We start from the raw sequence: 14,648 nt of genomic DNA, 5'->3' as shown, positions 1-14,648 counted from the left end.
AGCGGCTTACCCTTTCTAATTAGGGACACGTGGCGGCCGGTGGTTGGCATTAATTGGCTGTTTGTGTGGTGTGGTTGCCTGATTTAAACAATTCGACAACTCACATGTGATTCCAAAATTAGATACTTTATGTTTTATTTTTTATTTTTTATTTTTATTTATTTCATATAATTTATTATTTTTTAAAAAAATTTTAATTATACACTTTAATCTCATTTTAAATTTTATAATTTTTTAATTATAATTAAACTATTTAGTTATTTTAATCTTAATCTACAATTATTTTTACTATACAATAATTATTTTTACTAATACATTTATTAATTACTTACTAATTACATTTTGCCTAAATTTTCGTATCTACAATAACGCGCTCATATTACATGGGACGGAAGGAGCATCTTTGATATATAAGTGTTTTTACGTTCTGATTTAATATTTTGTAAGAAAAAATAATATAATTTATATTAAAATTACAAGGATTACATATATTTTTTTTTTTTAAAAAAAAGAAATTAAACCCCAATAAACACAAAACGAATTGAGTTTTTATCATTTTCTCCAAGAATATGTTGATTCTTTGGTCCAAATAATTAGAGTACTTTTAGTGGTGTTGTAAAGTTATTTTGGTAAATAATAGTAAAAAAAAAAATGGTCGATATGATATATTAAATAGAAAATAATTTTAATGTAATATTTTAATTAAAAAAAAATCAATTTGCTGCTTTTCATATATTGTAAATATAAATATTGGATGTAATACTTTTTTTCAGAATACATTGACAAATTTCTAATAATAATCATATGTATCTAAAAGGTAATATCAATATGATAATCCTATCAAATAAATTTATGACCGTAAAATTATAAATTTAATCAGAGTATATTATTTAAATACGATGATAAGATAAGATTATTAAAATCATAACGCTAACTTTCATAACCCAAAGTAAAAATTGACCGAAATATAAAATAATACCGGCACTCCAAAGAACAATAGTATCATCAGGGGCGGATCCACCTTTGGTGGAACGGTGACACGTGTCACCAGTGATTTTATTATATCAAAACAAATATTTTATAATTTAATAATGTGCTACCACTAAAATATTGTAGTGCCCTCGTTTAAAATTTAAAATTGTATTATTATCTAAAAAAATGAGGTGGATTATTTAAAATTTAAATTTTAAAATATCATCAACACCCAAATAATTAAAATTCAATCCAATTAAAATAATTAAATTATATTCTAAAACATAAATATACAAAATAATATTACTTTATTATTATTTTTTAACAAATCGACTCTTGTAATTTATTTTATTTTTAAGTTTATATATTGTGCAACCAGTAAAATAAAAATTTCTAAATCTGCCGCTAAGTTTCTTGTCGGCTCCATAGACACGGGTGTGCTAGGAAACTTTTTAACCTTAAGATTACTGGTTCTAATTTTGCTAATGTCTTCTCGATCTAAATTGTCACACAAGACTTACCTAATACTCCCTCTGTCCAATTACAAAATAAACATTTCATTAAATACCTTACTTTTTTCCACAAATACCCTTACTTTACATCACATCATTACTTTTACACCAAAAAACAAGGGCAAACATGTCATTACACTACTTTTAACTACCCACGCCAAAAGTAATTGTATACTTTACGAGTGGACGGAGGGAGTATAACTTATTCAATTGGTATAAATTTTCTTTTGATAGTATTGACTTGTATGGCACTATTTATTTATTTTATAAAATTAACAAGTCCTCAAAAATCATAAAATTAACATTTAATAGTATATTAAAAAATTAATTTTTTATTCAAAATTTTATACTACATCCCACCACAATTGACACTATTTTCATTTTTGTCTGTCCCGTTGTTCTCTACAACATGATATCTGTATTGCATATATTTTTTAATTGATATATAATTTTTAAATATTTGAACATATATTTTAATTTTTTTAATCATATATATTAAATTTACTTTAAAATTATAAATATTATTAATTATACAAAAAATAATATAATAATATCATAACTAATTATTATTAACTAATTAAACATCGTCACCTTAAATATCGTATCCCTAATCAAAAGGTTCAATTCCGGTGGGACAAAGGGAGTATAAAATATAAATACCTATTTATACTGTATCAAACATTAGTTCAATTCTAAACCAAAATTTGTATATGAAGTGAGCTTTTATATTTGGAAGCGTGACATTAGATCATTCAATCTTTGATTGCATATAAAAATTATTTACTTATAGGACCAATATATATATATATATACAAAGAATAATAGTGCAAAAAAAACAAAAGTTAATAGGATGTATTAGTTTGAATGATTTTATTTTATTTCTACTATTTAAAAAAAAATTCTCTAAAAAAATATTACATTTCATATAATTCTAAAAATTTATTTTAAATTCAAAACTTCACACCAAACAACTATTTAAATTTAAATTTTTATTATTCAAATGAAACCTAAAAATCAAAACCCCACATCAAATTTTTGTGCATTTACTTATTTCATTCTCATGTGACATAAATTACTTTCTCCAAAAAAATATTAATTATTCACATAAAAACTTAAATACAAAACCTCATAAAACACCAAAACACAAAAGTATTCATAGTAGCAAACTCTACATAGATCATCAAAAAAAGATGAAAATAATGATGATCAGCAATAATCAAATCAACCACAGTTGTTCTAAATCCTATTCTCTCGACAAAAACCGATCGAACGACCATCCATTCGAGCGCACAAACATGCATACAATGCTAGCTAAGATCACGTAGCCCAAACAACGATGAAATTCAGTCGAGAAAATTACTAATAGTCGAAAAATTCCAATCATATTGACCAGTTTCTAAATAAACAAATCGATACAACTACTCACTAGTTATAAGGAGACGAGAACATGAGCAAACAACGATAATCTATCCTCATTAGCCACCAAAGAGCTTCCTAAACATCGCGTTCTTTTAAAACATCGAACATGACGACGTCTAGCTAACAAAAATTACCTTCTACTCCAAAAACTCGAGAAGGTTAGATCCCGGGATATGATTTAAGAAAAACGAGGAGAACGTACATAAGGGCGAAAAATGTACATGACATAGGATTAAATGCACAAGGTTTTAACAATATACGTCAACATTTCACCTATAATTGTTGGTTTCATATATACGTACATGCTCCCCGGAAGTATTAAGAGCTGCTCAAACGACCGTATTATGGTATACTTTAACCATGACCTGCGTAATCGAAATGTCTTGTCAGCACATATAGTGAAAGCCTAAAATTAAATAAATAAAACAATGAGACAGATTTAAAGTTTTTGCAAGAAATGATTATCTGTAAGATCATGTACTCTTGGGTCAGGGGGGGAGTCCTGTTCGATCTGTGTTATTTTAGATTCATCGCTGCAGCCATGTTTCTCAGCTTCTGTGAAATTTCTGTGAATGACGGCCTCTGCGCTGGATCGGCAGCCCAACAACTTTCCATCAATGCCTTCCACTCGGGATCACACCATGTTGGAATTTGTGGGCGCAATGTGTTGCTCACAATCCCCCCTGCACGTGATTTTTCGAGATAGTTTTTACCAAGATGGGTATAAAGTAGTCGAACAATGCGATTTACATGGTGAGAGATAAATTATATTCCCTCCGTCCCAATTCAAAAGTATCATTTTTACTATTTTCGTTTGTCCAACTTCAAAAGTATCTATTTTCTATTTTAGTAAAAGTAATTATATACTGATACCAAAATACCATTAAGTTTTACTTAAATTACAAACATACAATTACAAATACAATTATTTTATACATAAAGTCAAATGACAAAAATGTCAAAACCTTGTACACACTTCCATTAACCAATAAATTTATATTATTTCTTAATTTACTACAAAATTCCAAAGGGGTACATTCAAAAGGGACGGAGGGAGTACTATATGGAAAATTATGGGGGATTACTTGTATATTTCATTCTTGCAAGGCTATTTTTTTTATCTTTTTACTCGCACCCTTATAATTCTTACAAAATATTAATTTTACATAAAAAAAACATCACATCTAATGAGTCTTACCCCCAAAAATTAAAACACAAGCATATGAAAAAAAGAAACCCCAAATTTCAGACGAGGTAATTTCCGTTTAACCAAAAGGAACGAAAAGGAGTGTTAAGCCGAAAGTTACTTTCAGAATTTTGATGCTCTTACCGATTATAGAAGCACAGTGCCTATCGGCATATGGCTCGTCACCAGTAAGCAACTCCCACATGACAATCCCAAATGAATACACATCAATCTGGAATCCATAAATAGAAATTAACATCGAGAATACACATCAACCTGGCATCCGAAAATTGAAATAAACATTGACAGAGGTGGGGCTGATCGGTACCTTCTCTGTTACCATGTTACTCTTTCCACTAAGGAGTTCGGGAGCCATCCATGGTAATGTCCCACGGACACCCCCTGACACTAGAGTATGTTGTTTCACCTTCGACAATCCAAGATCACCAATCTAGAGTTCCATTTAACGAAACCAGAAAAAGTTAGTTCTCCAGAAAGACCAATCACTCAAAGAAAATAACATATCAAATGAATCGTATAGAAAGTGTTAACTTTATAGTTTACACATATAGGTTAGATAGAGTTATATTGTGATAGAATGATTAGACTTCTAATTGTATATATATATATGTTTATCCTCACTTATGGTAAATATGAAATATCCTGCTCTTGATTCTAACATGACTTGGGAACAGAACATCACTACTTGCCATGTTTCTTTTTATTGGAATGCTCAGTAAGGCTTTCAGAGTTTATTAAGGCGGATCGGGTCATTAGGTTGGGTTATTTGATTAGGGTTGCAACTGCATGTGATTTCTTTATCTGTGTTTCTGGATTTTGATGCTGCAAATCAACTGATTCCATTTCTGCTTCATTACCTCCACATCCACTCATTGCTGCCTCTTAACTTGCCGCCAGCCACCAAATTCTTTTTGGACTGCAATCAATTTTGATTGCTTTGGTTTATCAGATTAATGATGGCCGCTAGCAATCGATTCTGGCAAATCATTGGATTCTATTCCAGTTATGCACAACTCACAGAGAATAGATAAATAGTTCCAACTATCTTGGTTGGAGTATTACAGTCGGGGGGAGGGGGGTGCATTTTTGAAGTACTAATAAAGATGGCCACCTTGCTTTAGATCCCCATCCGCAGCAATCTTGGATTTGGGATGGTGCTGAACAATTTGTTCAAATGCGAAATTTTATTGAGCAAGACATTATGAGTTTAGTTTATCACTACAAATTTATGAAAGCTTTGATTAATTATCTGGAGTTTATGAATTTGGGCAAGATGATGTGGCCCAGATTCTGTTGCTCAGTTTGTAAATCATTTGACTGGGGAGCAACAAGATCAGCAATATATGAAGGCCGGAACTCTCATTTCTGTTAGTATAAACATCAGAAATATGCATCAACAACCTTAATAGACAGCCGTTATCAGTTTCCTCAATGATTTGCAGTTGCAGATTCTAACGGAAGTTTCTATTCCATTATTCTTTCTCTTTAAGACATTGTCCAGATTGCTATGCACGGAGGAGCTTCAGCCCTCTTTTTTGATTGCTCAAACTAGTGCCTTCTTTGTGGTCGGGAAATTCTTGTGGTACCCCTCAGGGCTCATAGAGCGGTTCTAGTGGTGGTCAGACTTCTCATTCTCCAATCTTGAATGCTCTACTATAATGAATTTGGATACACTAAACATATGCCAATAGTTGATTGGCAAACCTCTGCTAGGGATAGGTAATCTTAACCTTCTTTCCACTATAAGAACCACTCCAATATCCACCAAGGTTGCAACTGCAGACAGTCCTCACTTTTATGTTCTTAGTTCTAGAACTACTGATCTCAGTCCTTATCTTTCTTTAAATTATGTGTTAAGTGCACCCAATTTGTCATTTGACTTATCATCTGTGAGTTAATTCACTCGATCCTTACAATTGCTGTCTTTTTGTTTCTTAATCATTTGTGTTTTTCAAGATCTAATGATGAAGCAGATCATTAATAAAGGATTTGAATCTCATGGCAGTCTTAGGGCCTCACTCCTTCATGTGTTCCACAAAATCCTCCCAATTTGAAATGTGCTGTCATTTGGGCCATCCTTCCCCTATCTTTCTTAAGAAGTTGTCCCAAACTCCCAATTTTCTAGTATCATATCTTTACATTGTGATTCTTGTCAATTCACTAAACAATCCCGAACACATTTGAGTTCTAAACTCCTATGCAGGATGTTTCTTCCTTTTGATTTAGTTCATTCTATTGTTTGGGTCCATGTCCTGTTGTCTAAACTTTGCTTCCAATAGTTTGTTACATTTATCGATAATTTCGTTCTAGGTTCTTTCAACACTTTATTTCACTTTTGCACTGAAATTCAAACTCAGTTGGGTGTCACCATCCGTACACTTATTCTAGATAACTGTAAGGAGTGCATGTCTTACCAATTTCAGTCATTAATACTTTACCATCGCATCTCACATTGAATTGCTCGCCTCAAAGCCCATCTCATTGCTAAGAGTTATGCTCAAGTTTACATTACTGACTATTTTGAGACTCTCTTGTGGCCAAATTAACCTCAATCCACCTGCTTATATCCATTGCAGCCACTTATAATTGACTTCTTCTTCAGTTAGATATAAAAAATGCCTTCCTCCATGTCTACTGTTTATTAAGTAAATCTGGAGTAACCGTCCAGCTTTGTTGCTCAAGAAGAGTATGGAAAAGGTTATCATACTCATGAATCACTATATGGACTAAATCTCAGAGAAAACTACTAAGGAAGATCTCCAATCTTGAATGGCTAACTATCATAGTTTTTTGTCTTATTTGTGCAAAAACTGGTGTTCCAACTATTTCTATATTTTTATCCCTTCTTGGTTCCCATTTGGAAGCATCTTTAACTTTACGGGGTAACTCACTTGGCATGACCTCCAAATTGGGAAGGTCTTATTCACGAATGGATACAACTCAACCCAAATTCACCATTCATGAAATCTAGGCCAAACTTTGCAAAGAATAATTATGGGCTCGAAGCAACAACAAAGAGTTCTCCTCGAATGAGATCATCTTCAGCAGATACCACTTGGTAGGAGAATTGAGCAAAATTCCAAACGATTATCGATTACCTTTCTAGCTATATACTACATGAAGTTACCACCTTCAATCTAAAATCTAAATATAAAAGACTAGTAACATATAGATCAGGTGTCTCCAAATAAAGGAGGGTGGTAAATAAATACTAACAGCTCGGCCGATGGTAAGCCCAATCCAATAGGCATATGTAGCGCTACCAAGGATCACCACCAGTAAGTTGATATTCAAATCGATAGGTGATAAGCATTGTAGATATCTACAAATCATATAGGGTGTGTTTACTTGTGAGATTTTGGTTTTTGGTTTTGGTTTTGAATTGAAATAGTTGTTTGATGTGATATAAATATGTATTGATTTGATGCTTTGAATGTAAAATTTAATTTTAGTGTAATATAATAAATAAAAAATAGGTATTTGATTTGATTCTTTTGGGGTGAAAAAAAAGTTAGAATAGTAAAACGGAAAAACAAATCTCTAAAAATTCTTGCTATCAACCAATTACTGGGCCATCTTGTTCAAGATCAGATCAGAGCTCTACATCGAATTATACTGGAATGGGACACAAAAATGCCGATGGCTTTCGCAAATGCCCAAGCATGCAAGCTCAACTTCAATATAAATAAGTTAAGGCTCGTCGTACTTAGATGCCCAACTATCACTTTATACCACTTCCTAAAAGTGACAACAATCAGGCTGACCTCCTTAACAAAGCAAGTAGGAAATCAAGAGGTCTTTGTCGCTTGGCTATAAGGCTCCTTAACTAGTGACCTTAAACTACTATAGATCTAACATGCTTCAGTTTTTTGTTATTAAATCCATACAGCTAAGATTTTGTCTCATGTCTAATAAAAATCTCCTTCCTAGGGTAAAAAAAATAATTCATATGCATGTCCTATTTTACATGCAGCAAAAACGTTATAAATAACTAAAGTTGAAGTTCAGCCATACCTACCTTGCACACGGGACGATGAGGGTCTCTCATATTAACCAGCAAATTTTCACATTTCAGGTCAAAATGGACAATATTCTTCCCATGTAAGTACTCCATACCAAATGCAGTGTCCATTGCAATTATGAGTCGCTTTCGCCTATCAATTGTTCTGTTCAAATATACGCAGATATTAATAATCAGGGTTGTGCATATAAGGCAGGAAGGGTGCAGAATAACACCTGTCCTTTTTCTGCAGGAATTGTTTCAAAGATCCATTAACCATGAATTCTGTCACGGTTGCCAAAGATCCATCTGGGCCGTCACGAACTACTCCATAAAATGATACAACATTTGGATGATGCAATGAACTTAGAGTCAGGGCTTCCTTCCAGAAATCAGCAATCTATACAACAGGAAAGTAACATCAAAATTCGGTGTTGATGATGAGACCAAAACAATGTCGTAATCCATTGAGAGAAAAATAGAAAGAAGTATAAAATGGAACCATAGAAAGGACATGTTCTAAATCAGTAGGGATGATATGTGTTAAAGGAAGGTTTTGATTCTATTGAAATTTTAAAAGCATCTCATTATTATTATTTTTGTTATTATTATTATTACGAAACTTTTAGATAGAAATGGTAATAGTGTTCTGTTCAGACTTCAGAGGCATAGCTGACTAGCATTTCCTGCTAAGTCCTATCAGAACGGCTATAAGGCTGAAAATGTAGTGCACAACTAACCTCCTACTCTCCCTTTTTTAAGTGCAGATGCTATTAAAAGCACTGCCACGACTCTTGAGAATACAAGACATTATAGAGGAAGATTCCATTGAGTTAAAAATGTCATTCCAAGTGCAAGTGTCTACTTTTACTCATTTAGTTTCATTGCAATTTTAGAATACCCACTATTGTGTCATAAAAAACTACTTGTAAAGAGCTTAATACCCACATAATTCTCATTAACGAAAAGAACATGTAGTGTATAATTAATTTGTAGAAAAATGTTAAGAAATGAATGTGCTCAAATGATCACAGATGTCACAGACCGCCATCTGCCAACCAATTCATCTCAGAATTATTAACTTCCACTCATCTTCATTCTTGCTTTCCACTTACAAATATAGCTGTGTGCCCAAATAATGGAAAGAAAAACAAACGACAAACAATTACATCCAATAGAGGACTAAAAGATAATTAGACCCAACTATCAGGTCTTTAGGATACTAAAGAAAAACAATAAAGTAATAGGATATTAATAAATAAATAAGTAAAAAAACCCATTTGAGCTTTCGTTTGGTAAATCATACAATCCAATCTGTGCGCCTTTACCATTTTCAAGTTGATTCTTTAAATTTGAAGGATACCACTGCGTAGATAACTTTCGTGACGTAGACAACAATTATTATTGAATTAAATCATTTAACCTGTATTCTAGGAAAAGTAGAATTCTCTGAACATCAATCAGATATGAAATACAAATACACATTATCATGCTTAAATTAGACAGTGATACTTGTGCTTTGATCCAGCGGAACACACTCTAAAATTATCAGTGTAACTGAACTTAAAAGACGAAAGACAAAAAACCAAAAAATGTACATACCAAACGTTCTCTTTCAGATGGCTTTCCAGCAAAACAGCTGGCTTTTATTCTTTTAATTGCCACATCAGATCCCTTCCACTTGCCATGGAATACAGAGCCGTATGTCCCAGAACCTAACTCACGAATTTCCTCCAGGTCTTCATTTTTTATTGTCTAAAAAGAATAATCGAATATAAATTACAAATGGAACATATTGGAAAACAACAAACCCAACAAATATGAATCTCTTATTGAAAGTATTGTATAGCATGGCATGAAATCATGACCAAATGTAACATGGACTCAAGAATCAAGATGAGAACCTGCAATCCTCTTTCAAGTGCTTCTGCCTCGGCTTTTGTCAGCTCTATCTCTGAGTGGTCAACATCATTATCATTATCCAACTCCAAGTCAGCATTGGTGTCCTATCAGAACAGAAAGATACGTCAAGAATGTGTAAAAAAACCTCACAATAATTTGCAAACATCATTCTCACCACTCCGTCTTTGTTATTTTCAACATTCTCTATAGCAGCGTCTTTTTGTTCACTGTCCAAACCAGTTTCTTGTTGAACTTTATCTTTCACTTCTTTCAAATTCTCCACAGCCTTCTCTTTAACAGATTCTATTAGTTCAGGCAAGAAATCAAGTTCAACATTCGGTTGCTTTTGAGAAATGCTAGGAGTAACTTCATGGACTTTTAGAGAATCACTGTTGTCATCAACGGCTTCTGGAGCATTTGACTTTATAGAGGCTGAAGATGCTGCATCATCTGACCGCTTATCAACATTTTCGATGACAGGAGAACTTTTGCCCACTGTTCCATTACTTTTCTCATCTCCCCCTTCTAATGAATGGTTCTCATTCACCCTCACTGACATAGTAGATTCAGTATCATTCCTAGAGCCCGCCTCAGGATCAATCACATTCGAACATTTATCATCAATTAATAATGTTGGAACAGACATAGGCAGAGAATTTCCTGAAATGGAAGGCCGAAGTGGGGAAGCTGTTGATTGAATGGGTTCAACTTGTTGCGGATGGTGACCCTCCAAAGCAACGGGTGCAAATTTTCCAAGGGTAAGAGAATAATCCATTGCCGGTGATCCATCAAAGGCCAGAGGTTTCTGCAACGACTCTCCCCAAGGATTCTGATTCTCCAAGACTGGTCTCACGGTGGAATTAACCTCAACTGCACCTCGGATGAATCCCACAGGGACAGACCCATTAACTAGCTGATTCGAAACAGGTGTGTCATAAGAGGGACCACCGGGCATGGGGCTATGAGGATTTCTCCATACAGGTGCTGAATGAATATGTCCATGAGGCCCCTGGAATGCATATGCAGGATTTCCATATCGAATGCCTCCACGATCTTCCACAGATGGCGGATGAACCTGTGATCCAGGTGCCAAAGCTTGTTCTTGAAAATTTTGACTGCCAAACTCAACCCCAGGACGAGTAAACCGTGGATTATCGTGATGCATATAATGGGATTGCACATGGAGACCATCGCAAGCATTAACATGTCCCAGTGGAATGTTGATGCCGTTCTCCACAATGTAACCATCAGGCAACCTTCCAGATACAGATATATGTCGTATAGGCTCCTGATCAGCCCAAGGACTTGGCGGAGGATGCGGTGACACCCATCCTCTTTCCTGACCATGAAGCTCAGTATACAAGGATCGAGGATCATTTTGGTCCCTGTAATAGTACTGAGGAGGCAAATTGGAATCTGAGTTCAACAAGTATGCTTCTCGGTTTGGGGGGCACTCGGCGCAAGCACTCGAAGCATGAAGATATCCATTCCCCGCATTTGATGGCTCCACATGTGGCTGATCACCGGGCTTCCAAGAAGAATCGGGATAAACTGGATTACGTTGATATGGCATCCGGCAATGGTCGCAGACACTGCTGTTTCCCTCATAAACATTGGGTGCTTGAAGAATGTTCCCTGGAAAACCAGCCTTTTCATTGACCACACAAACAGGTGGAGCCAATGCCAAATTGTCTGTGTACGGCGCCGGATGCTCGTACAAGGAATGAGCATTGATTGAAGACCGATTATAATCCTCAGTATACGGCATTTGATATCGGGAAGATGAAGGCGAAGTCGAAAACTCTAAAACATGCCTCTGATCTACATTTCCGTGCTGTCTAGGAGAATAATAAGCCGGACTCCATGGAGCCTCCATTTCATTATACCTCTGATTAACGGCCTGCTGGAGCTGTCCTGAATCCAGATGTGGAATCGTCAGGTTTCCTAAATTCATCTGGTTAAAGTACTGCTCGGCAGCATGGATATCATCAAAGGAACCCATTCCAGGAGACTCATTAAGACTATTCAGTGCGTCGACATACCTCCTTTCGTTTTCCCTTTCATCTCCATCTCCAAAATGTAATAAGCAACCATCTTGTTCGGGATGCGCAAACAGAAACAACCTCAACCTAGTAAATCCATCACCAGTTCCCGATTTTTCGTACTCCTCCATCATATTTGCGACATCATCATCATTCACAACGGATACAAGTGCATCTAGATCCTCATCAGGCTGCTGGTATTTCAATACAGAAGCTCCCTCAAAAAGCTCCCTCATCTTCGCCATGAGGTCCTCATACCGAATGTCGCGAGGGACGCTCACAATTCGTGTCTCGCCTCCTACATATCTAAGCTTCCCATCTTGGGGACGAGGCAGTATTGTACCAGAAAAACTACAAAGGAATTTAACTCGTTGAGATTCATCACTGGCATTCGGATCGAATCCCGGGACTGCCACAGAGGTATCCATTAATTGCACCGCTTCCTCCTGTTGCTGATCAACTTGGGTCAGATTCTTCACCCCGCCATGAAAGTCACACATTGGACGTTCATCCCCATTGGATTTTTGCCAAGAATCGTCTGTTCTCAATCCCTCATTCGGTCATTCCTCTCAAAGCATCGTACGCTATACACATAGTTTCATCTCAATCAGTTCATCAGAATTATAGAATCACAAGGCTTAAAATGAGAAGGGCAAACAAAAAAAAAAAAAAAAAAAATCATCGACAGACCAATCTAATTGAAAACAGAAACAACAAAAGCCCAATCGCCAGAATCATTAATTAATTCGTCATTTTGAGCCAAACCACAAACTAATTGATTGATTGATTAAATCCCTGAAAAATAAAATCAGAGAAAGTGAAAATTGCGCGGTGGGATTGATTACCTGAAAATGGGGATTCTGACGAACCCTAATTTGTTCCCGTTTCAAACCACAAATTACGAAACCTTACAGATCCATCGTAACCTAATCCGAAGAACAAAAAAGGGTGGGGGTGGGGGCGGGGGCTATTCCAATCCTTGTTCCTTCCTGTCCAAAAATTAGGAAGCTTTGCGCGTCGAGTATGGCAATCACGCAATTGCAAGCAAATAGGTTATTAGATAACTTTGGACACGTTGGGGCGTTTGAGATCAGAGAGTGTGCGTTTGTTCAAGAGGTGTACTTTCCATTTTTGCATTACATCTCTATTTCTTTTTCTTTTTTTTTTCTATTTTTTCTTTTACATACATAAGTTGGAAGAATATTCTTAATATATTCTATTTTAGTTTTTTCATTGGGTATGTTTGAATAGGTGGCGTTTCATTCTAGTTTTCTTTTTTTTTTTTTAACTAGCTAAAAATCGATTAATATAAAAAATAATATTTTTACTAAATTTATTATTTTTTTAATATAATAAAGTATAAATATTACTCTCTCTTCGTCCCGAATGAGTTGTATTGTTTTTTATTTTTGTTTGGGTCAACATAAATTTGAAAAGATTAATAAAAAATATATTTACATTATTATGTACTATTATGTAGTTTTAGCAGTTTAAAAACACTTATAATTTTATTATATTTAAACAAATTTTTTTATAAAAATATGTTTTTATAATGATTCATTCAAACATAAAATTGAATTGTTTATTCCTTCTCTCTGTTCCTTAACTTGATTTTTCTATTTTGGTTTTTTTATATATTACACAAATGTAATTACCTTTATATTATACAATACTAATAAAGTTAGTTTTGTCTTTTTACCTTTATTTCTACTACATCTCAATATAATACTAATATTTCTAACACTCCTTGCAAAAAGTATATTGATATATAAATATAAGACGAAATGAGTACTTTTTTTCTATTTTCTTTTTAAAAGTCAAATCAATCTGTTCATAATCAAAAGAAAACACCAATAAATAAAAATATGATTAGTTGCTCTCAACAAGCTAAATTTATTCCATTCATGTATGTTACTGAATTTTGCTAAGTTTGGTGTGAAACAAAATTTCAAATGCCTTAAAATTTATGTGATATTATTATGTCTATTATCTTACTTAGGAACTGAACATATACAATGAACATTTGGGTACTGAACATATACAATGAACATTTGGGTGTGTTTGTTTGGGGGATTGGATTAGATTTCTACTATTCGTCCAATTTTTTTTTTCCACAAATATCAAATCAAATACCTATTTTTCATTTTTTATATTATAGTAAAAATCAGTTTTACATTCAAAACATTACATCAACATCTATTTATATCACATCATACAACTATTCAAATTCAAAATTTTTATTATTCAAATCCCAACTCAAAATCCAAACCCGCAGACAAACACACCCAAAGTACACTTCAAACTCATAGCTAGTATAGGCAGGTGCGGATCTAATCCAGTTAACACATATAATTAAGGCAAACATCACATGTTTGACGACGCATATATAATTCTGTATAATACATAGTTTGATAGCATATGATATAATTTTACATAACATAATATATATATTGTTGGTTTAAGTACAATAAACATATTTATACAGTACAATACATATATAAAATTGCACAATAGATTCTTCTATATGGTATGACTATATATAAAATTATTTGATATATTTTTTTTAATTATATGTGTTGACTGGGTCAAATCGA

At 33.9% G+C, this 14,648-nt stretch overlaps 1 protein-coding gene across 2 annotated transcripts; it reads right to left on the bottom strand.

Annotated features, from left to right (window-relative positions):
• Positions 1 to 2,640: 2,640 nt before the first annotated feature.
• On the bottom strand, positions 2,641 to 13,172 carry LOC127259737 (uncharacterized). 2 transcript variants are annotated; one of them, XM_051287304.1, is made up of 10 exons: positions 12,900 to 13,170; positions 10,188 to 12,638; positions 10,015 to 10,116; positions 9,713 to 9,865; positions 8,347 to 8,510; positions 8,129 to 8,276; positions 4,418 to 4,540; positions 4,234 to 4,321; positions 3,385 to 3,586; positions 2,641 to 3,268 (listed from the first exon to the last, which is right to left on the bottom strand). In XM_051287304.1, the coding sequence occupies exons 2-9, from the start codon at positions 12,552 to 12,554 to the stop codon at positions 3,420 to 3,422; spliced, it is 3,312 nt and encodes a 1,103-aa protein (XP_051143261.1). In that variant the 5' UTR covers positions 12,555 to 12,638; positions 12,900 to 13,170; the 3' UTR covers positions 2,641 to 3,268; positions 3,385 to 3,419. The 2 variants fall into 2 exon arrangements, with proteins under 2 accessions (XP_051143261.1, XP_051143270.1); XM_051287313.1 differs by lacking the exons at positions 2,641 to 3,268; positions 3,385 to 3,586; positions 4,234 to 4,321 and having other exon boundaries at positions 8,125 to 8,276; positions 12,900 to 13,172.
• Between the last annotated feature and the right edge of the window lie 1,476 nt (positions 13,173 to 14,648).

The sequence above is a fragment of the Andrographis paniculata genome, unplaced genomic scaffold (genome assembly GCF_009805555.1).
Source record: "Andrographis paniculata isolate CXL003 unplaced genomic scaffold, ASM980555v1 Contig14END, whole genome shotgun sequence".
Taxonomy (NCBI): domain Eukaryota; kingdom Viridiplantae; phylum Streptophyta; class Magnoliopsida; order Lamiales; family Acanthaceae; genus Andrographis; species Andrographis paniculata.
This window is presented reverse-complemented; position numbering and strand designations above follow the sequence as displayed.

What these genes read in the sequence shown, in the direction of transcription:
- LOC127259737 (XM_051287304.1), bottom strand. Translation starts at nt 12,554, where the DNA reads ATGTGTGACTTTCATGGCGGGGTGAAGAATCTGACCCAAGTTGATCAG. An exon ending in CATCTGAAAGAGAACGTTTG is followed by an intron (nt 8,511 to 9,712) that starts GTATGTACATTT and finishes CCTGTTGTATAG; the next exon opens with ATTGCTGATTTCTGGAAGGA. An exon ending in GCACTGTGCTTCTATAATCG is followed by an intron (nt 3,587 to 4,233) that starts GTAAGAGCATCA and finishes AATCACGTGCAG; the next exon opens with GGGGGATTGTGAGCAACACA.